At 43.6% G+C, this 25949-nt stretch overlaps 2 protein-coding genes across 4 annotated transcripts in view; both read left to right on the top strand.

Moving 5' to 3' along the window:
* LOC140210076 (solute carrier family 41 member 1-like) overlaps window positions 1-18566 on the top strand; it is a 71143-nt gene extending 52577 nt beyond the window's left edge. For all 3 annotated transcript variants that reach the window (XM_072278867.1, XM_072278866.1, XM_072278868.1), the window contains exons 8-11: window positions 3771-3850; window positions 4201-4335; window positions 11519-11667; window positions 12281-18566. In XM_072278867.1, coding sequence (XP_072134968.1) covers window positions 3771-3850; window positions 4201-4335; window positions 11519-11667; window positions 12281-12466 — 550 coding nt within the window. In that variant the 3' untranslated portion in view covers window positions 12467-18566. The remainder of the gene's footprint in view (window positions 1-3770; window positions 3851-4200; window positions 4336-11518; window positions 11668-12280) is intronic.
* Window positions 18567-24392: 5826 nt separating this feature from the next.
* LOC140210077 (ras-related protein Rab-7L1-like) overlaps window positions 24393-25949 on the top strand; it is a 34786-nt gene continuing 33229 nt past the window's right edge. The window contains exon 1 of the mRNA XM_072278869.1: window positions 24393-25227. Coding sequence (XP_072134970.1) covers window positions 25107-25227 — 121 coding nt within the window. The 5' untranslated portion in view covers window positions 24393-25106. The remainder of the gene's footprint in view (window positions 25228-25949) is intronic.

The following is a 25949-nucleotide window of genomic DNA, read 5'->3' as shown; positions in this document are numbered from 1 at the left end:
ATGTACTGCTGCCACATAACAGCAAATTTCCATGGCATATGCCAGTGATATTAAACCTGATTCTAATTCTAATTGACGTCTTCAGCTTTCAGATACAAACTGAGCAGCGACGGAAACGATGAATAACCCGCTGGAGGAATTCCGTGGCTTGAGCAGCATCTGGGAGGGGAGAGGAACTGACCATTCGGGTTAAAACTCTGCAAAGACTCAAAACAGTTCCCTTCCTCCACCACAGATGCTGCTCAACCCACTGAGGTCCTCCAGCAGATTGTGTGTTGTTCCAGGTTCCAGCATCTGCCATCACTTGTATCTCCACTGAGCATCGACAGGGATCAAAATCAAGTTCAGTATCACTGACATATGCTGTGAATTTTTTTTTCGGGTCCATAGAACAGTTAAAATAAAACTTAATTCAATAGGTTGTGCAAAAAGAGAGCAAAAATCATGAGGCGGTGTCCATGAGGGAAGGTGCTGCTCCCAAAATGGTGGGTTTGTGTGAGTGTGTGTGTGTGTGTGTGTGTGTGTGTGTGTGTGTGTATGTATGTGTATGTGTCTGTGTACAGGCTCCTGTACCACGTCCCTGATGGTAGTAATGAGAAGAGGGCATGTCCTGGGTGATGGGGGTCGTCAATGATGGATGTTGCCTTTTTGATGTATCACCTTTTCAAGATGTCTCGATGCTGGGGAGGCTAGTGTCCATGATAGAGCTGGCTGATTTGGTCACTCTATCATTGCCAAGTCATGAGGAATCATGTCATTAATAAAACTACCCCTGCAAGACAGTGAAAATGAGATGTCTCCTCCATCTTCCTTTCTTTAGTTTTGTCTTCCCATTTTGTTCACTGCAATCTAATTGGCAACTCTGCATTCTTTGTTATATCTCCACTTAACCTTTTAAAACTGCCTTGTCATGCATCGAGGTTGGTGTTTTCAAAACAAAATTTGGAGCGGTGTCCTGTCAGATTACCTGGACCAGTCTCTGGCAGTGGCAATTTGGAATGAACATATTGGTCACTTCTAATTCTGGTGGCCTGTCTGCACACTAACGTTCTGTGGAAACCAAGCGAGTGTGAACTTACACCTAGAACATGGGCGTCATCTGCGAAGCTTAAGCACAAGAGACTCTGCAGGTGCTGGAAATTCTGAGCAACACACAAGGCGCTGAAGGAACTCAGCAAGTCAGGCAGCATCTAGGCAGGGGGTTAGCATCCTGATGAAGGGTCTCGTCCCTAAACATCGACTGTTTATTCATTTCCATAGATGCTGCCTGACTTGCTGAATTCCTCCAGCATTTTCTCTGTGTGTTGCTCAAGATTTCCAGCGTCTGCAGAATCTCGTGTCGTACAGCTCTTTCTATTGTTCCCTTGAGATGTTTTATTGAAAGAGTTGCATTTGTATAGCTCCCTTTGAAGACTTTGGGAAGTCTTGGGTGCTTTCCAGCCAGTTAACTACTATTTGTAGTATGGTTTTGAAATCACAGCAACCGCTTTGCACGTGTTAGTGTGCTGTTAACCAGTCTGCGGTGGTCTTCATAAAATGCTGGGTTCAGGCAGTATTTATGGAAGGAAATGATCAGTTGACTTTATGGGCTGAAAGCCTTCATCAGCTGTGTGTGTGTGTATCCGTGTGTCTGTGTGTCTGTGTATCCGTGTATCCTGATCTCCAGCATCTGTGCATTCTCCTTTGTGTCAGCGTAGTGATCGTGATTGAGAGGTAATTATTGGGCTGGGCACTAGAGGGAGCTCCCACCTTTTCATCAAGGTCATGCAGTGGGATTCTTTATTTTACTTAGAGGAACAGGGCCTTCTGGCCCAGTGAGTCGTGCCTCTCAGCAACCCACCATTTTAACCCTTGCCTAATAACAGGACCATTTACAATGACCAATCAACCTAATAACCGGTACGTCTTTGGACTGGAGGAGGAAACTGGAGCACTCGGAGGAAACCCATGCATTTCGCGGGGAGAACATATACCCGTTCTTACGGAGGACGCTAGAGTCCGAACTCTAACGTTGGTGTTGTGCTAGCCACTATGCTACTGCAGTATATGCTTTTACTCCCATTCAAAGGAAGAATTGTTGGCGAGGGGGTGGGATCAATTTAATGTCAGCATCATTGGGAACAGAGCAGTCCCTCAGCCCTGCCCGAGAGTATCAGCCTGGATTTTTGTGATTGTGTCTTGAGTTTGTTACTCAGTAAAATTAAAACCGAGATAAATAAAAAGAAAGGAGAGAGCAATTAGTGGAGGATCGACGATACCTGCATAGAGTTAAAGTGGAAAATCAGACAGTCTTGTTGAATGCCAGTGGAGGTTTGAGCAGCTGTGTGGCCAAGTCCTGCCCGTCCTTGTATTACTTAGGTAGAACAGTTTACTGGATTGTCAACATAAAGGAACTATATTTGCACTTGCTGAAGAGTATCTTCCATAGCATTCCCAGGATCTGAAGATAGGTTGTCAATATTTTCTTCTTAATACTGCAGTGGTTGTTGCATCTGCCTCACAGCACAAGGGATCAATGTTCGGTCCTGACTTCCCAGTGTTGTCTGCGTGGAATTTGCACATTCTCTCTGTGACCCTAACTGGATGAAGAAGTAGAAGGGTTGGTTAGTAAATTTGCTGATGACACAAAGGTTGGGGGTGTTGTCGATCATGTTGAAGGTTGTCATAAGTTGCAGCAGGACATTGACAGGATGCAGAGCTGGGCTGAGAAATAGCAGATGGAGTTCAATCCAGAGGGGTGTGACATGATACACTTCAGAAGGTCAAACTTGAAGACAGAATAGTGGCAGGATTCTTAGCAGTGTGGAGGAACAGAGGGATCTGGTTCCAGATCCATAGATCCCTCGTAGTTCCAAAGCAAGTTGATATGGTGATTAAAAAGGTGTAGGGTGTGTTGACCTTCATTAATTGGAGGATTGGGTTCAAGAGCCGTAAGGTAATATTGCAGTTCTATAAAACTCTGGTTAGACCACACTTGGAGTATTGTGTTCATTTCTGGTCACCTCATTATAGGAAGGTTGAGAAAGCTTTAGAGAGGGTGCAAAGGGGATTTACCAGGGTTAAAGGGCATGTCTTTTGGGAAGAGGTTGAGTGAGCTAGGCCTTCTCTCTTTGGAGTAAAGAAGGACCAGAGGTGACTTGATGGAGGTGTACAAGAGGCATGGATAGAGCGCCTTTTCCCCGGTGTTTCAAGTGAGTGGAGAAGAATAGAGGACATGCCAAAAGCAGGTTTCTTTACACAGTGAGTTTCTATACACTGCCAGGCTGGTGATAGATGCTGATATAGTAAGGACATTTAAGAGATTGCAGACAGGCATGTGTCTGTAAGAAAAGTCAGAACCAGGTTTAATATCACTGGCATATGTCATGAAATTTGTTGTTTTGTGGCAAAAGTACATTGCATTATGTAATAAAAACTAAATTATAGTAAGAAGTATATTTATATATTTTAAAATAAATTAAATAACCAGTGCAAAAGAAGAAAAGAGAAGTGGTGAGTTAGTGTTCATGCGTTCAATATCCATTCACAAATCTGACAGAGGGGAAGAAGACGTTCCTGAATTGCTGCCTGTGTGTGGTCAGGAAGGTTTTGGGCTGTCTAGGAGAAAAGGGTTGGACTGATGATAGAGTAGGTTTATGTAGGTCGCAAGGACCATGCTCTGCTGTTCAGTTCCATGTTCTATGTTAATAAAGTACAGGAAGTATAAAACAATGTTTTAAAGACTTCTATGTAAGCTGTATCATAACTGTACAATGTGATTTGTATTTCAGCGTTGGTGGACTGATTTTGGATAAAACCGTATCTGATCCAAACTTCGCTGGGATTGCAGTTTTCACCCCAGTTATCAACGGCAAGTATACTTACTTCTGCCAGCCTTGGGATAAGGGGGTTGGAAAACTACTAAATGCATAGAGAAAAGTTTAACTTCAGTCCCTCTCACCTCATCCACCCGCCTGGCTTCACCTGTCAGCTTGTACTCCTCCCTCTCTTTCTTACCCCCCCCCCACCTTCTTTTCTGGCTTCTTCCCCTTTCCTTTCCAGTCCTGATGAAGGGTCTCAGATCGAAACATTCACTGTTTATTCCCTTCCATAGATACTACCTGACCAGTTGATTTATTTTCAGCGTTTTGCAGAATCTCTTGTGTTTACAGATTGTTATACTGACTTGTACCACCTTGCCCTCTCTTTCTCTCTCCGCAGGTGTTGGCGGAAACCTGGTGGCCGTGCAGGCCAGCAGAATTTCGACCTACCTCCACCTGTCCGCAGTGCCCGGTGCAGCACCAGGAGGCATACGTAAGAGCTGCCCGAGCCCCTGCCGGACCTTCTGTAGCTCAGGTGAGGACCGTCTCGCATGATCTGCGTGCAGAGCAGTTAGAACACCGTCATCTGATCTCATTCCTTGCAGCGTCCCATTGAACGGAGTTAAAGCTGTGCCTATGACCTTGGAGAAGCTCAGCTGAGGGACCAGACTCTCTCTGAATTTGAAATCAATTAGAAAATGTTAATTATCTTATAAATCTTCAATGACTTTTATTTCATCGTTATGCTTTCATACAACATTGGAAGAAGTTATTCAGCTTAATTAAGCTAGGACAGTTGTCTAAGCATTCCTATCAAAGTTCAATTTTAATTTGTTGTCAAAGAACATACATTTCCGTATACTTAACCCTGAGAGTCATTTTCCAATAACCGTAATAGAATCAGTGAAAGACTGCACCAACAGGCCATAGAGCCAGTGTGTGTAAAAAAAAAAAAAAAAAAAACAACAACAACAAACTGTGCAAATACAAAAAGAAAGAAACAATAAATAAATAAGCAGTAAATATTTGTGATTTTTTTTTAATAAATGACCTGGATGAGGAAGTAGAAGGGTGGGTTAGTAAGTTTGCTGATGACGCAAAGGTTGGGGGTGTTGTGGAGGGTTGTCAGAAGTTACAGCGGGACTTCGAAAGGATGCAGAACTGGGCTGATTAGTGTGAAGTGGTTTATTTTGGTAGATCCAATTTAAAGACAGAATATAATATTATTGGTAAGACTCTTGACAGTGTGGAGGATCTGAGAGATCGTGGGGTCCATGTCGATAGGACACTCAAAGCCGCTGCACAGGTTGACAGTGTTATTAAGAAGGCGTATGGTGTGTTGGTCAACCATGGGATTGAATTCAAGAGCGGTAAGGTAATGTTACAGCTATACAAGACCTTGATCAGACCCCAATTGGAGTACTGGGTTCAGTTCTGGTTACCTCACTACAGGATGGATATGGATACTATAGAGAGAGTGCAGAGCAGATTTACAAGGATGTTGCCTGGATTGGAGGGTGTACCTTAAAAGAATAGGCTGAGTGTACTTGGCCTTTTCTCCTTGGAGTGACGGAGGACGGACGGTGACCTGATAGGGGTGTATAAGATGATGAGGAGCATTGATCGTGTGAATAGCCAGAAGCTTTTTCCCAGGGCTGAAATGGTTAACATGAAGGGGCATAGTTTTAAGGTGCTTGGAAATGGGTACCAAGGAGATGTCAGGGGTAGGTTTTTCACACAGAGTGGTGGGTGCATGGAATGCACTGCCGGCAGCGGTGGTGGAAGTGGATACAATAGGATCTTTTAAAGGCCTCTTAGATAGGAACATGGAGCTTAGAAAAATAGAGGGCTATGCACTAGGGAAATTCTAGGCAGTTTCTAGAGTAGGTTGCATGTTCGGCACAACATTGTGGGCCGAAGGGCCTGTAATGTGCTGTAAATGTCGATGTTCCAGGTAATATCAAGATCATGAGATGAAGAATCCTTGAAGTGGAGTCCATAGGTTGTGGGGAACAGTTCAGTGATCGGGCTAGTGAAATTGAGTGAAATTATCCCGTTTTGGTTCAAGAGCCTGATGATTGAAGGGTAATAAATGTTCCTGAACCTGGTGGAGTGAGTCCTGAAGCTCCTGTACCACCTTCCTGATGGAACTCCGAGAACACAGCATGATCTGGATGGTGGGGGTCCCTAATGATGGATGCTGCTTTCTGTGTAAGTGTGTTCAGTGGTGCAGAGGGCATTACCCATGATGGATTGGGCTGTATTCACTACTTTTTGTAGGATTTTCCATTCCAGGAAGAGGTGTTTCCATACGAGGCTGTGATGCAGCCACTCAATATACTCTTCACCGTACATCTATAGAAGTTTGTCAAAGATTTAGATGCTGAATCTTCACAAGCTCCTAAGGAAGAAGAGGTGCTGCTTTGCTTTCTTCGTAATTGCAATTACAGGTCCTCTGAAATGATAACACCGAGGAATTCAAAGTTTGCTGACCCCCTCCAACAGATTAAAAGTAATTATACCAACATCATGATCAAGAATCTTTCTCCTTCAAATACCAATAGAGTTCTTTACTTCTTCAATCATTTGAGCTCAACCTTGGCTGCTTCACGTCTGATCCCCTGATGAGAACTGGCTAATGGATCTCTGGTTTCCTCCTCCTGGTCAATAATCAGCTCCCTGGTCTGCTGACATTGAGAGGTTTTCACATTTCCCAGCTTGTATCTCTGTAATTTGTCCTTTCTGATCCAAGAACCAGCTCCACTCCCAACCACCTGAGTTTCCCACCTACAGAATAAGATGATGAGTTGTATAAGATAGATGATGAGTTGTATGAGATGGTAAGAGACAAACTTCTATAGATGTATAGTGCAGAGTATACTGACTTGCTACATCACAGCCTGATATGAAAATACCCAATCCCTTTGAGTTACAACAAGTAGTGGATACGGCCCACTACATGGATAAAGCCCTCCCAACCATTGAGCACACCTATATGAAATACTGTTGTAGGAAAGCAGCATCCGTCATCAGAGATCCTCACTACCTAGGCCATGCTCTTTTCTCGCTGCTGCCATCAGGTAGAAGGGATAAGAGCCTCAGGACTCACTCCACCAGGTTCAAGAACAGTTAGTACCATTCAACCATCGGGCTCTTGAACAAAAGGGAATAACTGCACTCACTTGCCCACCCAATGATCTTTCATTAAGCACTCTGTTTCATTATCTCATGTTCTCATTATTTACTATTTATTTATATTTGCACAGTTTGTTGTCTTCTGCAATCTGGTTGATCTTTCATTGATCCTGTTACAGGTGCTATTCTATAGATTTGTTGAGTATGCCAACAGGAAAATGAATCTCAGGGTTGTATATGGTGACATATATCTACTTTGATAATAAAATTTGCTTAGAACTTTGAAAGAGTGGACAGCCAGTGCTTGTTACCCAGGGTAGCAGTTCAGAATAAACAAGTTCAAGAACTTAGGGATGCATTTTTTCTGTGGCAACTTGTGACCTGAAACATGAAAAGGTTTTGAGAAAGAGTTTAATTACTTTCAAAAGAGAACGAGAAGCAGTTCATCTTTCTGAACTCTGAGGAATAAGCACGGAGTCAATAGCTATAGGGTGACTGTCACAGACTATGGGTAACTACAACTTTGGCATTTCCCTGTGAAACTCGAGGAGAAGTTCCAAAATTGCCATCAGGTCCTCAAAGTGACAACAGTGAATAGTTTTGGTTCCTCGGTAAAATCCTGGATTTGTAAATTTGCCCAGGAGTTTGAAATCTAATTATTCATTAAAAAGTTGGTTAGAAAGGAGCAATCAATCTCTTCCAACCAATACTGATGTGATGGAGCCAAGGTTGTAGAAGAAAATAACTCTATTGGTATTTGAAGGAGAAAATTTCTTGGGTATGATGTTGGTATAATTATTCTTAATCTGGCTCATGATGTCTTTAAGCATGAAAGCTTGGAGCTGCTGGTGGTCACCACACAACTGGAAAATGTTGTTGGGTTGGTGATGGTGCAGGGGGAAACCATGAGGGGTATAGATAAGGGTACACAGTCACAGATGTAGTAGTAGTATGGTCACTTAAAGTGAGTTTGATGTTCTCCTGAGGGGTTATTCCTTTAATGGAGAATGTCTTTAACGTGGGGAGGCTGATGCACAGGTAGCCACCACTCGTTGGCATGGGTTGCAAGACAATTAGAGAGCCTTCATTGCTGTAGCGTTCCTCCACCTTCACTGGCGCTGTAATGAGTCATCATCATCTTCTGCCGGCTCCACAGTTGGGGTCTCTGTTGGATCGCTCTCTGTCTGGAACCTCCCCCCTGACCTAACCCCCCCCTCCCCTCCATGGGTGACGCTACTCCAGTCGGCATTGCTCTCAGGAACTCACAAGCCACTTCATGACGAGATGATGATCTTCGGAGAAGCAATCTGGCATTGATACAGGCCCTTCGGCCCAATCATTCCATGCTGACCCAACTAGTTCCATTTTCCTGTGCTTGGACCGTATCTCTCAAACCCCACATCTTTGTGTACCTATCCAAGGGGCTTTGTAAATGGTACTCTCGTACTTGTATCAGCCTGTCGCTTACCCCACCCCCAGCACAGGGGAGTCTAAAATCAGAGACTGTAGATTTGGGGTGAGGTGGGGGGGTGGGGACATTTCATGCGGGCCTCTGAGACCTCTCGTCAATGTTCCCATGAAGGGTTTCTGACCGGAAATAGTGACTCCATTTCTCTTCCCGCAGAAATGACCAGACCTGTCGAGTGTTTCCAGAGATTTTAGATTCCCAGTACCTGCGGTTTTGTTGACTGTAACAACTTCAGGGCACCCCTGTTATTTATAGCCAATTATGTACTTTTGAAATAGTTGCTCCTGTAATGGGGAAATATATTGTATGCATGCACACTGTGTCCCTCACAGCCATAAGATGTAACACGTAGAGCATAACTGCACAGTGCAGGCCCCACAATGTGTCGCACTTTTAACCTCTCAGATCAACCCTTCCCTCCCACGTAGCCTTTCATTTTTCTATAATTTAGCTGCCCATTTAAGAGCCTTTTTAATAATGACCAGATTAGTCTGTTTTTGAGAATTAATTGAAAGGGAAATGCTGCCCAGTCACTGGGGAGTGCTCAGCTCTATGGCATTATTAACAATCCACCAAAAGACATCACAGGGCTTTAACTTAATGCCTCATTCATAAGGCCACGCATCATCAGTAGAACACTATTGTCAGCTAGACTTTGTCCGTAAGTCACTGGAATGGGACTAGAACCTTCTGGCTGTGGGTGACAACATAACTACACCAAGACTAAAACTTTCAAACGTAATTAACTAGAACAAGTTCAGTTTAACTTATAACGATCCACAAGAAATGGCTCACTGAAAGAGCTAAATTAACTGAGTTTTATAAACCACTCCCCCGCCTTGTTCTTTCTTACAAAAGAGCCAGCAACCGCAAAACCAAACAAATGAAGCTAATAATTCCCTGCAGCTTCTTGTCTGCGGATCCTATTCCTCTTTATTGACGTAAACAGAAGTAATATCATGGCATTAAAATCCAAATAAGTCACAGACACTGAAATAAATCTTCTCAGTAGATCGACCCACAAAATTCTAACCCAAACAATCACTCTTGTAGCAACATATCCATATTTCTGTTTAGGTTTTTAAAACTCGTCTTCCTGTAGAAAAACTAATAAACTTCTCACCTTCCTGTTGAAATTTCTAACCACTGTTGGTAAATGGTCACATCTGCTTATCTGTGTTTCCGTGCCTGTCTCCAGCAGCTGTTTTGGACGGAACCAGACTGTTCAGGACCTCGTCGGCCATCTTGTCAGCAAGGCTATCCATTACATAATGTTGGCTGACTGTAACCTTTCCCTTGACTTGCACTCAGTGGCCACTTTATTAGGTACACCTTGCAACTTAAGTGTGGTCTTCTGCTGTAGCCCATCCACTGCAAGGTTCAACAGGTTATGTTACCAGAGATGCTCTCTGCACTCTTCCTGTCGCAGCAGCCTGAAGGAGGGTGTCAGCCCAAAATGTCGATTGTTTATTCCTTTCCATAGATGCTGCCTGACGTGAGTTCCTCCAGCATTTTGTGTGTGTTGCTTTGGGCCTTCCAGCATCTGCAGACTTTGTGTTTACACCCTTCATTCTAGCCTTGCGTCTCTGTCCTCTAATGTTAGACTCTCCCACCACTAGAGGGGAAAAGTTTTCTACTAACAACCCTAGCTATGCATCTCAATGTTGTAAACCTCAGGTTTTCCCTCAGCATTTTCTGCTCCAAAGGAAACAATCCCAGCATTTTTTCAGTTCTCTTGTTTACTAGTAAACATAGTGCAAACAATTTCTCGCAACACCATCAAGGTTGCTGGTGAACGCAGCAGGCCAGGCAGCATCTCCAGGAAGAGGTGCAGTCGACGTTTCGGGCCGAGACCCTTTGTCAGGACTAACTGAAAGAAGAGCTAGTAAGAGATTTGAAAGTGGGAGGGTTTCCTGGCCTGCTGCGTTCACCAGCAACTTTGATGTGTGTTGCTTGAATTTCCAGCATCTGCAGAATTCCTATTGTTTGCGCAAACAATTTCTCAGTTATATTGTCTCTTCCACTTGCCTCAGTCACCATTTCAGTTCTAGATTCAATAAGTGAGTGTCCCTGCTATAGTGGAAGGTAACCCACAATACTTGGTAACAAGAGGAAACTTTGGATATGTTAGCCTTTCATGAATGAGAAATGGGGTGGCACAATGCCAGCGATCACTGATTGGGGCTCATTTCCCGATGGTGTCTGGAAGGAGTTGGGAATTCTCCCTGTGACCATGTAGATTTCCTCTGGGAGCTCTGGTTTCCTCCCCCACTCCAATAGCCAAGTAGTTAGAGTTGTTAAGTTGTGGCCATGCTACGTTGGCATGGGACTCGTGGACTGTCCCCAGCACAATCCTCGGAGTGGGTAGGTCATTGACACAAATGGCACATTTCACTGTATGGTTTACTGTACATCCGATCATTAAAAGGTAAATTTTAACTCCTAATGGCAGTTGCAGAATAACCTGCAACTGCGGAACGACAGGGTTTGAACTGATGCTGGGTTGCCTGAGCAGTTGTGTAGCAGAAGTAATCTCTTAGTCAGCGAATGAAATGAAAATCTTGGAGTTCTTCAGTCAATAGGTTTTGTGATGACAGGGTGTAGGTTTCTCTGACTTGTCAACTGAATCTCCCTTCATTATTACCATCGGAAAGAGGTACAGAGGCCTGAAGACCCACACTAATGTTGCTCAGGGTCTTTGACTGGATATGTGTTTTCTTGCATGACTGTTTTTCTTTGCACTCTGCTTTGTATGTTCCACACCTTGGCCCCAAAGGAACACTGTCTCGTTCGGCTGCATCCATGTGTCTGAATGATAATTAAATTTGATTTGATTTTGACCTGATTTAGGAACAGCTTCTTCCTCTCCACAATCAGATTTCTGAGTGGTCCACAAACACTACCTCATTATTCATCATCTGAACAATACATTTATTTTGCAACCCTCAGTAATTTCCATGTCATGCACTGTGCCACCGCTGCAGAACAACATATTTCACAAAATGTCAGTCGTAATAAATCTGAATTTTATCCACGATCAGATTTGTGATTGCCCTGTGCTGAATTCTCTGTATTGCCTACCGGATAGAATAAGCATTTGTATCTTCTTTTGCAGATTTAAATTCCAGGTCGTCTCGGGTGTTGTTTCTTCTTGTTGTACCTGGACACTTGGTATTTTTATACATCATCAATTCCATGCAAGGGGGACACACGACACTCACACCAATATTTATCGCATTCTACATGATGGCTGCTCTACTGCAAGTATGTTCCTTACGGAAATTCAAAATGTATTCTGGCTGCTCTTATTCCAAATTAGAATTCTGCAAAGCTAATTTGGACTGGTATTGGTGCTATCTCGAGCTACTCCACTGTAAATTTTTGAGTTAAAAGTTATTAAACAATGGGACTTTGATTCTCCAGTCTGGTTGTACACCTTGATTCAGTGAAAACCTTCGGCCACCATCTACCTGAGAAATGCAGGTCAGGCAGCAAAGAGTCTATGTTTCAGGCCGATATCCTTCATAAGATCTGAGGACTGATGACAAGTTCTGATGAAGGGTTTTAGCTCAGAACATCAACTCTTGGTTTCTTTCCACGGATGCTGCCTGACTTGCTGAGTTCTTCCAGTATTTTGTGTGTTTACTCTGGATTCCCAGTATCTCCTATGTTTATAATTCTCTTTTATGTGTTTTGAAATCTAGTGTCTACTGCAGAGGTTCCCAACCTAGGGTCCACGGACCCCTTTGTTAATGCTAGGGGTCTACAGCATAAAAAAAGGATTGGGAACCCTTGCTGTACTGTGTGATTTTTTTTGGAATTGGTTTTTATTCTCACATGTACCGAGATAGTGATTTTATTCTCTGCTATGACACAGGTGCTGATCCTGCTTTACGTCGCTGACTGGATGATCCACTGGATGTGGGGACGGGGCATGGATCCCGATAACTTCTCTATTCCTTACCTGACAGCACTGGGTGACTTGCTGGGGACAGGCTTCCTTGCACTCAGCTTCCATATCCTCTGGTTGATCGGAGATCGAGATACAGATGTCGGTGATTAAAATGAAAGCCTCCTCCTGTCAACCCCCCACCCCCAATGAAATAGGTGGGGGTGGAGTAGAATCAGCAAGTGCAATTCAATGAAGATAACTTTTAATGAAATTTTACACTATGGAGACTGTTTCTCGTACAGCCCATTGCAACAACCAATGGATATACCTAAATAGACTGCAAATAGTGCTTTGACCAAGAAAGGTCATAAATTAAATCCCTGCTGTATTTGTTAAAACTGGATTCTGCAGCATGGTAAAGTGGACACTGACTTCAGAACTGGAAGCTGCTAATTCAAGTTAACATTGGTTAATATTTTTATCGTGCAAGGAGTTGTAACCGGTTATTTGGACATTACGTACATGCCGGGATTTTTCTTCCCTGACATACACAGAACAGTCTTCCCGAGAGAACCTGCTGACAGTTAAAAATCTGCGAGGGGATATTCTGGTGTAACAGGGTGGAAAGTCTACTTTCCACTTTTTTTTTTTCCTAATTCATGGGATGATTATGAATTCACGAGCATGATCAGTGTTGTGCATTGTGCAAATTTGCTTCATCTACATTGCTAGATGTGGGGAGAAAGATCCTCTATGATGTATCATTTATATCTACATCTACAGATCTAGATATAAATATACAGATAAATGCCTATGTCATTTATTTTTGTTGCCTCTTATTTGGTAGGAGCTGCCAGATTTGATGTAGGTAACACTTAGAATCTATTTCTGACTATTTTCCAACATAGGTCTGGTGTCAGAATGAAGGGGCAAACTCCCTCTGAATACCCGCTCCACTTTTGGATCTTTCCACTCTCTTTGGAAATTCACCCAACCCAGCAACATAGGTGCAGAACGGAACTGGCCCCCCTGCAGGCCAGGACTCGAGTAAGGAAAGCGAGGTCAGCTCAGAACAGTGGCGGCGAATGCAGTCACCAAAGTGATTATTCTTCTTCAGATCACTTAACACCCCCTCACTGGGCTGGACTCTTGGATCTTGTCTAGATGTAGAATTTTAGGACAATATATTTTATTCTGGAAGGACTCAACGTTTTGGCATTAAACCAAAAAGTGCCCTGTAAGATATCAACATTTGCCTGAAGCCAGAGTTGTAGCTATCATTGTTAATGGAAAATAATTTTGCTTCGTAGAGCATAAAACACTACAGCACAGCATGGGCCCTTCAGCCCACAATGTTGTGCCAACCTTTTAACATACTCTAAGATCAATCTAACCTTCTCTGCAACGTAGCCTCCATTTTTCTATCATTCATGTGCCTAACTAAGAGTTTTATTAAATGTCCCTAATGTATCTACCCACTACCCCTGGCAGGGTGTTCCACACATCCACGGCTCTGTGTGTATATATAAAAAAACAACTTACCTCCGACAACTACTTTCCTCCCATCACAGTAAAATTATCATCATCATGCCCCATGTCGTATGATGTTGGTGATCATGGTCTTTGATCATGATTGTTCTTGGCAAATTTTTCTACAGAAGTGGTTTGCGATTGCCTTCTTCTGGACAGTGGCTTTACAAGATGAGTGACCACAGCCATTATCAATACCCTTCAGAGATTGTCTGCCTGGCATCAGTGGTCACATAAACCAGAGCTTGTGATATGCACCAGCTACTCGTGCAACCATCCACCACCTGCTGCCATGGTTTCGCGTGACCCTGATTTGGGGGGGGGGGGGGGGGGTCTAAGCAGGTGCTACACCTTGCCCAAGGGGTGACCTGCACGCTAGCGGAGGGAAGGAGCGCCTTTACACCTCCTTTCGTGGAAACGTATCTCCACCTCACCACCCAAAGTTATGCCCTCTTATTAGTCATTTCCACCCTGGGGAAAAGTCTCTGAGTATCCACTTGATAACTGTTTCTCACAAGTGCCAGTTTATGCCATACTGCTAACACAGATTAAGTTAGTGTACTACAAAGTTGCAAAGTGACCCTCTGTTTTAACAAAGATCATTGGTAAAGCATCTACAGGCTACGGCACTACCTGAGCAAACTCGATTGAATGTAGTGGTTTCCCCTAGTGATTTTCACAACACATTGTCACATGCACTCACTGTGAGGTGCTTGATTTTTTTTTTAAAAAAGAAAACTTCTTAAACTGTCTAAATACTGAAATCATTCAACTGTAAAATAGGTATATTGGTCACAAGATATTGTAGCACAAACTGACTGGTTACTCAAGACAAACTGAAATTCTCAGTTTACTGTCCTTGGCTAATGACTCTGCATAGTGGTCTGTTGAACCAGTACGGTAAATGGTTTTTGATGAATCTAAGTTGACCAAAAGTGTGTTTCATCAGAGCCGCTCGAAACTTTTAAACCATGCATCTCAGTCTCTGATAGAAAATGCACTGTAGACAGATCAGTCACAGGGAATCCAGCTGGCATCCTTTTGTACGCTTCTCTATATTGCACTTTTTTTCCTTGCAGCTCCCAAAGATTATTGCAAAAGAGTGTTTAGCATGTGGTGGTGGCCTTGCATTACTGAAAATTCATGGAGTTTCAAACACAGAAATTCATCTTTAGTCACCTGCGCTAGGCGGTGGGTACAACACAGTGGTGAGGCATTGTAATGCACTTGTGATGTTCACTTCCGAATTCAGTAGAGCTGAATTTCATGAGCCAAGTACAATAGGCACCTGGTACTATTTTGCAGGCACATCAGAGAGTAGAATTAGAATTTCTCCTGTCTTTTTTGCTCAGAGGTTGGTAAATCTCTGGAATGCAGGGGGGCTGTGGAGACGGAACCACTGAAGATATTCAAAGAAGTCGTGGATAGGTCTTTCCAAAGATCAGGGGATGTAGATCTATGAGGACATGAGACTGGAATCTGGAGCATTAGAGTCCAGGTGAAGGATTTTCAGTCTTGTTCCCTTCCATAGATGCTGCCTGACCCACTGCTGTGCGTGAGCATCTGCCGTGTTGCTTTGGTCTATGGGCATCTGCTACAAATAAGGAGCTGGGATAGATCTGCCACATTCATACTGAATGGTGGGGTGAGCTTGAGGAGCTGGCTGGCCCTGTCCCGTTCTTGCATTCATTTCTGAATAGTTAATCTGGAGATTTTTGGACAAGATGGTGGAATGGTTGGCTCTATCCTCAATGTCCCTGGTCCTTTACGGTCATCAGTAGTTCATGTATGAGGGTTGCAACTGCCCTTGGATCACGAAGGAAGTAAATGTTTTTTTCCGTTTTTGCTGCTCCTGTCTCATCTCTGCTGGCTGATTGTCTTGACCATCTGGATCTTAATCCGAAAGGTTGGTGCCAAAATATTACTGCAGTTATGTATTCTTGGCGTGAAGCGTCAACTGTACTCTTTTCTGTAGATGCTGCCTGGCCTGCTGAGTTCCTCCAGCACTGTCTGTGTGTGTGTGTGTGTGTTGCTCGGATTTCCAGCCTCTGCAGATTTTCTCGTTTATGTATTGTAGATGCTGGAAACCTGAAAACAAATGGAAACGTTGGAAATGCTCAGCAGATCAGATGGGTTGGCGAGCAAGGGAGAGAGAGAGATATAGAGAGAGCGATAATATTTTAGGTCTATGACTTTTCATCAGAAGTGAGAAGGCAAGTGATTGGGCTCTCAGGAAAAAGTGAAGAGAACAAAAATCTGTTCAGATGGAAACTGAGTAAAGTATTAAGTACATGCTGTCTGAGACTACTTGTTAATCATAGCTTGGATTAATCTGACAGATGTAAATAGACCTAGGGATATAAGAGAAAAAATGAACAATGGTGGAATCGAGATGCGGAACGCAACAACAAAACAAAAATAATGTGGGGAAATACCCATCAGGTTGGGCAGCATCTGTGCAGAGAGGTTAAGCTCAATAACCCTTGTGTGACCACTCCAAAATATTCAAAGTTTTCAAAATTGGAAACTTTCGCACAATCACTTCAAACAATTAATGAAATTATTTCTGTCATATCCTTTGCACTTTTATTTTTTTAAAAAAAGGCAACAACTTCTATTGATCTTGATTGATTCTGAGGTGATTATAAATGTTGCTGACAGATTCACTGGCTTCTTCACAGTGATGTGTCCATCCTCAGATAGGTTAACGCAAGCCGTAGATACTTCTGGGTGTTTGCACTGGGCTTGGAATGGTGCCTGTCGCTCCTCAAATTCGATTCTCCAAGGTTTTTTCAGTCGTATGATCTTGAAGCATAGAAGGAGACTGGTCTGCCTACTGTGCCAACCTCCACATCCCTCCGAACTCGTCCTCTTCCAATACTTGTACAGAGACTATTGAAGTTTCCTGTGGATTAATTTATAATCACTTTGATGTGCAGTATTTGGATCCTAAACTCCCCTCCTCTTTTACACCCACACCCCAGCCCTGGATACAGTAATTACTTTCAATCTATAACACACTCGCCATGCTGCTGAGAGCATCTTCTGGATTTAGTTCCTGCTTCCTATCATCATTGTTGGGTTTTCTCAGCTGCACTCCATCAGATGGGTCATGGAAATCTATCTAATGATCCGCTGTACATTTCAGTCCAAGATCCTGTTGGGCCTGGACAGCTCCCTCCTCAAAGCAATGGTCAAAATATACCTAGTGACCACTTTATAAGGTACACCTTGGAACCTCTTTTGCTGCTGTAGCCCATCCACTTCAAGGTTTGACGTGTTGTGTATTCAGAAATGCTGTTCTGCACACGTAATGCATGGTGATTTGAGTTGCTGTCAGCTTGAAACAATCTGGCTATTTTCCTCTGACCTCTTGCACTATCAAAGCAAATTTGCCCACAGAACTGGATGGTGTTTTTTTTTTTTGTTTTTTCACACCATTCTTTGTAAACACTAGAGACTCCTGTGTGTGAAAATCCCAGGAGATCAGCAGTTTCTGTGACGCTCAAACCACCCCGTCTGGTACCAACAATCATTCCATGGCCAAAGTCACTTAGACCACATTTCTTCCCCATTCTGATGTTTGGTCTGAACAACAACTGAACCTCTTGGTCATGTCTGCATATGTTTATGCATTGAGTTACTGCCCTGCGATTGGCTGATTATATATTTGCATTAAACAGGTGTACCCTTATGAAGTGGCTGCTGAGTGTAGTTTCTGCTTCTGTTCATCATCGTCGGAAGTTGCCGGCTGATTCATTCAGCTGTACTCCGTTATGTTGGCCTTTGAAATCAATCTTATGATCCCTGTGTATATATTAGTCCTAGATCCTATTTGACCTGGACAGCTCCTTAAATGGTTAAAATGCATTAAATCATAATAACAGTTGGTTTCTCATTTTCGGAACAGATTTATTATTGCTGAAATTTGCACATGTCACATATCTTTTTAAAAAGTTACAAAAAAAAATCACAGCAATAGCATCTCCTTCCCCAAAGAGCACTGCAACTGTCTATAATGAGAAAGGAGTGACCTGTAACAGTGTATAAATATTTTGATAACTGTTAATGAATTTATTAAATAATTGAATCTGTATATTAAATGCACATTCTAGATCAAATGATTTTATGAAGGGTTTAATTATTTTATTTTGCAAGACCAGAATATATTTTAGAATTGTTTGGGGCCATTTTCTCTCCTTGGCCTTTTGACTGCTGTATTATGGGAGAAAATGGCCAACTTAACTCTGTGAAATCCCTGGTCATTGGTGGTGACTTTTCAGCCCAAGATGAAGAAAATCAGGACAACTCCATAGAACTTGCCTTCTATCTCCCCCCCCCCCCCCCCGCCCCCAACCAGGTCAAAAATCTTCAAAAATGATGAATCAGTGCAATTGTGGAGCAGGTTGAAGATTAACTCTCCTCAAGTTATCAGTATTTAACTGAACAGTTATAGGGGTTTTTTGTGCACTTGCTATTTTTATCGTGGAATGTGATCGAAAATGCAAAACAAAAGTGCATCCTAACAATATTGTATTATGACCAGATGTGTTCTATTCTAACTTCATTCTTGTACTGTGAATGGAAATTTGTCCAGATCCAAACCTGATGTACTCTGTCTTCTGACTGAGTTTCCTGCAGAGTATGTCTAAAATGAATATTTATATTCTAAATTGCCAAGATGTTGTGAACATCCTGGGGAGTCTGTATTTGCTAAAATAAAATGTCATACAATGACCAACTCCTATTAGTTCTGCCTTTCATTATTTGCGTTCACATTCACAGCACAAAACATACAGTTAAATGCACCAAAAGATGGCATAACCTAAAGATGTGCTGGGGGCAGCCACAAGTATTGGCACACTCTACTTTCCTCCCTTCTTCAGTATGGTGCTGAGTCTTAATTTCTGATTCAGTACTTATCAAAGTGTAATCATACAGTATGTTTCTGTGTCATTAAGGAATCCAAACAGAGTTTAACTTGAGCTGTCTTCTATTTTGATTACTGGAAATTTTTATTGATCTGTGGGCGTCTTCGTGATGCCTTAAAAATAACCATCTCTGAAAGCTCAAGTTTCGACAAGCACATGGCCAAGTCATTTAGACCATTTGGCAGCACCAACAATTGCATTGGGTGAGGAGTCAGAAGAATCCAAGGCAGGTGAATAAGGTTGAAGCGCTGGTTTACAGCAATGGAAAATATGCTGAAAACATGCATCGGGTTGGACAGCGTCTGTGCAGAGAGTTTAAAGTTGATTACCCCTGCCTGAACAATCCAAAATATTCAAAGTTTTCAAAATTGCAAACCGTCACACAAACACTTAAAACAATTAATGACAATTGTTGCATCACACCCCTCCTCTTTTATGTATTTAAAAAGGCAATAGTTTCTATTCATCTTAACTGAGTCAGATTCACACATTGGTGACAGCTCCACAACTACAAGTGGTATCTGATTTAAGGATAAGGAGAAAGATTTAAAGTAAAAGCCAAAAGTAATACAAGGAATGTGGAGAAATGAATTAGCAGAGTGATTACGATCTGGAGCTGACTGTCTCTTTCTGTCTTTGTCTCTTTCTCCTACCCTCGCGGAACAAGCCCTTCTGACCCAATGAGCCACACTGCCCTGCAACCTACCTATTTAACCCTAGCCTAATCACAGGACAATTTACAGTGACCAATTAACCTACAAACCGACATGTCTTTGGAATTTGGGAGGAAACCGGAGCATCTGGGGGGGAAAGCCGTGTGCTCACAGGGAGGGCATACAAACTCCTTCCAGACAGCACTGGAATTGAACTCTGAACTCTGGCGCCCCTAACTGCAGCAATCAAAAGGAAATTGGACAGACACGGAGGAATTATTTACAGGTTTATGGGGAAAGCTTTAGGAACTGGAACTGTTGGAGCCATCTGATCCTGGACTTTGGAATGCTTTATGTGCGGCCTCATTTGTAACACAGAAGGGATTTGTTGCAGGGCAGCGCAGGAGCATAGTGGTTAGCACAACAACAGCTGTAAGATCGGAGTTCGATTCCTGCTGTTGTCTGAAAGGAGTTCTATGTTCTCCCCATGATGACGTGGGTTTCCTCTTGGTGCTCTGGTTTCCTCCCACATTCCAAAAAGGCGTACAGGTTGGGGTTAGTGCATCATGGGCATGCTATGTTGGCGCCGGAAGCGCTGCCCAACAATTGCAAGCTGCTCAGAACAACCCTTGCTGAGTTGATTTGACACAAATGATGCATTTTATGGTATGTTTCGATGTGCATATGACAAGTAGAGCTCACCTTTAGTCTGAATGGCTACCTCCTAAAAGAGCAAAGTAAAGAGTGGATGGTTCCTTAAGATTGTCACAGCCAGGGGAGGTAGTGGGGATCAGCTCCCACCCCCTATTAAATGCTCCCAACGGCGTGCGTCTCAAATAACGTCTGACAACCAAGTCCAGCTCTTGGCCTTCATGTCTGTCTTAGCTACTGGGTCCAGTGCAGCCGTTTCTACTGACGGGAGAAGGAGAAAAGGCAGGTTCCTGGTTCCTTAAAACCCATCACTTCGGGCAGATGGGGCTCTTCAGCTGTGATTGGCAGCTCATCTAGGGAAAAGAAAACTCTGATCTCAAACCTCTGCCACCTTGTGGCTATACCCACTCATGGAAAAGGCTTTGGAAGTAAACACTGAGGGAAAAATCCAGAACTGGAGTCCCTAAGGCAGTCCTATGTTGAGTTCAACACTGACCGGCAGCTCCTATGATGCTGTTGGGGCCAAACTGGATTGGTCTCTGCCGTTCCTTTGGATTCGTCAGTTGTGCGGAGAGGGGGAGTCTGCGGCATGGGCAACAGTTTGCTCTCCATATCGTACTGCTCTGGCTTGTGTATCCAGACAGCTAGGACGCTACATCCATGGTCGACCCTGACCAACAGAGGCCTCAGAATGAATGGATAACCTGGTGTTAACTGAGGAATAAATGTTAAAGAAATAAGACAACATCCTTGCTGTTTTACACAAGCTGCATTTTTAAAATGGCTACATGGGGTACTGTTTCCTTTGCTGATTGTGCTACTCTGTTTGACAGGGCTGAGTGCGGTTGAATAGATCAAAGCGCGCAGGATTACTTTTCAGAGCACTCTCCTGTTTGTAAGACACTCATATTGCACTTTTCCTCCAAACAGGTGGGCATGGTGAGTAATTTGCAAACTGGGCCATTTGTAAATGTGGTGGCTTGGATTAGATCTCGAGTATGTTTTCCACTAGGTAATGATGTGATGTGGTGGCCCTGTGTACGAGAGCACCGCAATGTCTGAATTCCTTGTAGATTTTTAAAGAGACATGTCTTCCGTTATGCAAAATGATAAATACCATAAGACCTAGGAGCAGAATTAGGCCATTCAGCCTATTGAATCCATTCCACCATTCAATCATGGGCTGGCCAGTGGTGTAGTGGCATCAGCAAGGGACGTCAAGGCGAATGGTTCAGATTTCGAATCCGGCTGGCCCCTTGCACACTTTCCATCCTTGCTGGGTTGAGCATCGAGCTAACAACTTGGCCTTGTAAAAAAAAACAGTTCAATGCTATGAAAATGGCGAAAATGCCACCCAATGTGCCCTAAGGCAACAAACCAATCAATCACAGCCGATTTAGTTTCCCTCTCAAACTTTTACCACCTTGATGCACGCAGTAATGAATTGATCTGTATGAACAATATACAAGACAAATTTGTTACTGTACCCCAGTGAAACTAACTTACTGCCCATTACACCACTGGTGTTTAGAGCAGCAATGAAGGTCCTCCATATCTGGTGGTGTTCACGGCTTCCTTCATCATGTCAGAAGCTTCCTCTCGGTTTTCACTACTATCAGTCATGCAAGCCCCGGGTGGCGACTCAGGAAAACCATCACACTCAGATGTAGAAGGATTCTTCATTGCTGTTTCTGTAACAACTTTGTTTTACTGGTCAGGGTTGTTAGTCCTGATCTGAACCCCCAAAACTGGAGCACTCTTAGTCTGGCCTCTACCCTTTGACCTGTTTGGCATGGGTGACCCCACCAAGAGCCAAAGTATAAAGCCCGGACTCCAGACAACACGGCTCACTGGGTCATTGAGGCGCGCACGCCTCCAAAGTACATCAAGGTTGTGGTCCTCTTGGAGAGCCCCGTACATGTGATAATAATAAAGCAAGTCAAGTTTATTGTCATTTATCTATATACATGTATGCCATCAAACGAGACAATGTTTCTCTGAACCACGGTTTAAAGCACTGCAGTACACATAATAACTTATGAAAGTAAGGGTGAAATCTACAGATGGATTACACATAAATAAACTAAGAAGAAGAATAGCCCTTAACTTGGCAGTGGAGTTATCGGGGCACTGTCTTTTGACGGTGTTTCCGCAGCAAGCTATTCTTGTTTTTACGAGGCCGAGTTGCTAGCTCGACGCGCAACCCGACTTGGATTCGAACTCAGGAACCTTCGCTCCGGAGTCCGGCACTGACACAATTGCGCCACTAAGCAGGACATAAATAAACTAAAGTGCATAAATTAAATATTGTAAGGAACAGAACAGATTAACCAGTGACACTTTGATGTGATGCAGCAGGGAGCTCAGAAGCCTAATGGTCTGAGAGAAGAAACTGATTCCCATCCAGACTGTTCTTGTCTTTATGTATCAGAGTGTCCTGCCTGATGATAGAATGTCAAAGAGAATGCTGGGTGGATGGCTGACATCCTTAATAGTACTAAGGGCCCTGTATATGTAGCGCTCCTGGTAGATGTCCCCACTGAATGGTAGGCAAACCCCTATGATCTTCTCAGCCATTCTCACAGTCCTTTGTAGGGACTTCCAGTCCGATGCTTGGCTGCTCCCACACCAGATAGAGATGCCCCAACAGTGGCAGAATTTGTGGTACCCACATTGGCCTCACCAGCACCACCTTAACGCACATACCACCAGACTTAAGGACAGCTTCTACCCCCACTGTAACTTTAAATTCCTGGGTGTTATATTAGTACGCAAGTATCATTTCAAAGAAGGCATGGTAATGCCTCTGCTTTCTCAGAAGTTTGCATAGATTCAGGATGCCATCTGAAACTTTGACAAACTTTGGTAAGTAAGTTTCTTGATTGATTGCATCATGGCCTGGTATGGAAACACCAATAACCAAGAGCAGAAAAGCCTACAAAAAGTGGTAGAGACAGCGCAGTCCACCTCACAGTAAAAGTCCTCCCCACCATTGAGTACATCCACAAAGAGCACTGCCACAAGACAGCAACGTCCATCACTAAGGGACCTCCACCATCCAGGCCATGCTCTCTTCTTGCTGCTAGGTTTGGGAATGAAGTACAGGCGCCTTAGGTCCTATACCACCAGGATCTGGAGTCTTCTTTGGTTGTCCATCAAAATCCAATGATGACGTCTACTCCTTTAATGGTGAGACCTTTGATGACTATACAGTCCTATCCTGGACCCACAAGCTCTATTGCAGGTGGGACATGTATATGTAGTAGTGGTGGCAACCATGGCTGCATTTCTCCTGGCTCTCTTCTGCTGTCTTCTGGTTGTTCTTCCCAACTCCAGAATACAAACCCCGTCCCTACACAGCCAGGAGTAGTTACTACTCTTCAACCATCAGGCTCCTGAACCAGTGTGGATAACTTCACTCACCACAACATTGGAACACATTCTATGGTATCACTTTCAAGGACTCTGCAACTCATGTTCTCAGTATCATTAATTAATTTATTATGTTTTTGTATTTGCACAGTATGTCCTCTTTTGCTCATTGGTTGCTGTCAATCTTTGTGCGTGTTTTTTTCATGGATTCTATTGTACTTCTTTGTAAATGCCTGCAAGAAAATGAATCTCAGGGTAGTACTTATACTTCATACTTTATTGTCGCCAAACAATTGATACTAGAACATACGATCATCACAGTGATATTTGATTCTGCGCTTCCCACACCCTGGATTTCAAATATTAAATATTAAAAATAGTAAAAATTAGTAAATATTAAAAATTTAAATTATAAATCATAAATAGAAAATAGAAAAATGGGAAGTAAGGTAGTGCAAAAAAACCGAGAGGCAGGTCCGGATATTTGGAGGGTACGGCCCAGATCCGGGTCAGGATCCGTTCAGCAGTCTTATCACAGTTGGAAAGAGGCTGTTCCCAAATCTAGTATATGATGCCATATACTGTATATACAATGATAATAAATTTACTTTGAACTGTTTAAGACGATTGAACAGATCCCCAGTATGATAAAATAGACTCTTGTCCTTACAATGATCGTTGTAACTTTGTACCTTACTGTCTACCTGCACTTGACACCCCAGCACTAGAATGGGATGCAGACCACTCATGCTTGAACCCCAAAGGAGGGCGGGGCTTTAACCACAAGGGGCAGGAGAGGGGCTCTGTGAGAGAGCGGCATTCTGGGAATTGTAGTTCACTCTTTCGCTAGTCCCGATGGAACTACAACTCCCAAAGGAGGCACTGGCATCGCCGCCAGGGTTTTAAATATAAAACCTCAATTCCCAGCATGCGGCGCCGTAATCGGCGTCATGTGACCCAGTGAGCGGAAAATTTGCAAAATGGGGAGGATGAGGGTGGAGAAGAGGCGGTTGCAGCAAGTGGTGGACTCGCTCGCACCGGGCTCCATCATTGCTTAGTGTGCGGCAGCGGCGGAGGCTGGTAGCGGGGTGAGAGCGCTGAGACGGCCGGCGGTGGCTGTGTTGTGAGGGGCAAGGCCTTTGACCACCCCTCGGCGAGGCAGAAGTGACTCCCCCAATCCCTCAGCGAGTTCCCCTCCTCCGTCAGTGAGTCTTTCTCACTGTCTCCTCCCTCTGTCCCTCGGTGTCTCTGTCTCTCCCTCCCCGAAACCTCCCTCAGTATCTACCACCATCCCTCTGCGAGTCTCTTTGTCCCTCTGTTAGTGTTTCCCTCATTCCTCAGTGTTTTCCTGCCCCCTCCCTCAATTCCCTTGTGTTCTCTTCTCTCAGCTCTCCCTCTGTTCCTCCATCCCTACTCAGTCAGTCGGCCTCCGTTTCCTATCCTTCAGTGAGTGTCTGTCCGCTCAGTGAATCTCCCACCCTCCTTCAGAAACTCTCCTGTCTCTCGGTGAATCTCCCTCTTTCAGGAACTTGCCCACTCTTAGTGAAGCTCTCCTCCATTTCCCTCCTTCAGAAACTTACTCACTCTCGGCGAGTCTTCCTTGCCAGCCAGCTCCCCTCCTCTGCTTTGCTCCGCAGTGAGCCCGCTCCCCTGTTGTCCGCAGTGCAACCCACCATGTCCAAGGACTATCTGTTCAAGGTGCTTGTCATCGGTGACAGTGCAGTGGGCAAAACCTCACTGGTACATCGTTATACTAATGACAGCTTCAGCAAACATTACAAGTCCACCGTGGGAGGTAAGAGATGTATACTTCATGTTCCTCTAGTCACAAAGTTGAATCGCTTTAAATTGATCTAGCCTTGGTGTTGAAAGGAAAAGTATTTTCTTTGGGTGATGCCGGTTTACTGTGGAAGTTGAGAGGAATATTTTTAGGCGTCCGAGATCTGCATTGGGAGGTAAGGATGAAGATGGTTTCCTATTACTGGATTTAAAATTGTATGAAAAGGGAGGGAGGTCTATCTTTAGAAGTAGTGCTCCAAGTTTATTGTCATTCAACTGTATATATGTATACTGCCAAATGAAACAATGTACCTCCGGACCAAGTTGCACAACACAGTGTTTGTAGCTCACACACAACACATAAGTAATTAACAAATAATAAAATATATTCCAGAAGATGAACATTAGCATAAGGTGCATTTATGACACAAGTTTAAAAAATAAGCCATATAACACTACTGGCACTTTATATGTGATGACACCTGGGTGGTGGAGGGAGCTCAATAGTCTCACAGCTTGGGGGAAGAAGCTGCTCCACATCCTCACACTCCTTGTCCTAAAGCTACAGTACCTCCTGCCTGATGGTAGGGGACAGATAGGAGGGATGCTTGACAATGCTAAGGGCCTTGCGTACACAGCATTCCTGATAACTATCTCGAGTGGGTGGAAGAGTGACACGCACCCTCCATGATCCCCTCAGCAGTCCTTGCAGTTCTTTGTAAGGCCTTGCTTTGTAGG

The sequence above is a fragment of the Mobula birostris genome, chromosome 14 (assembly GCF_030028105.1).
Source record: "Mobula birostris isolate sMobBir1 chromosome 14, sMobBir1.hap1, whole genome shotgun sequence".
Lineage (NCBI taxonomy): Eukaryota > Metazoa > Chordata > Chondrichthyes > Myliobatiformes > Myliobatidae > Mobula > Mobula birostris.
The sequence above is the reverse complement of the archived record's forward strand: the minus strand, read 5'-3'. Positions and strand labels throughout refer to the sequence as shown.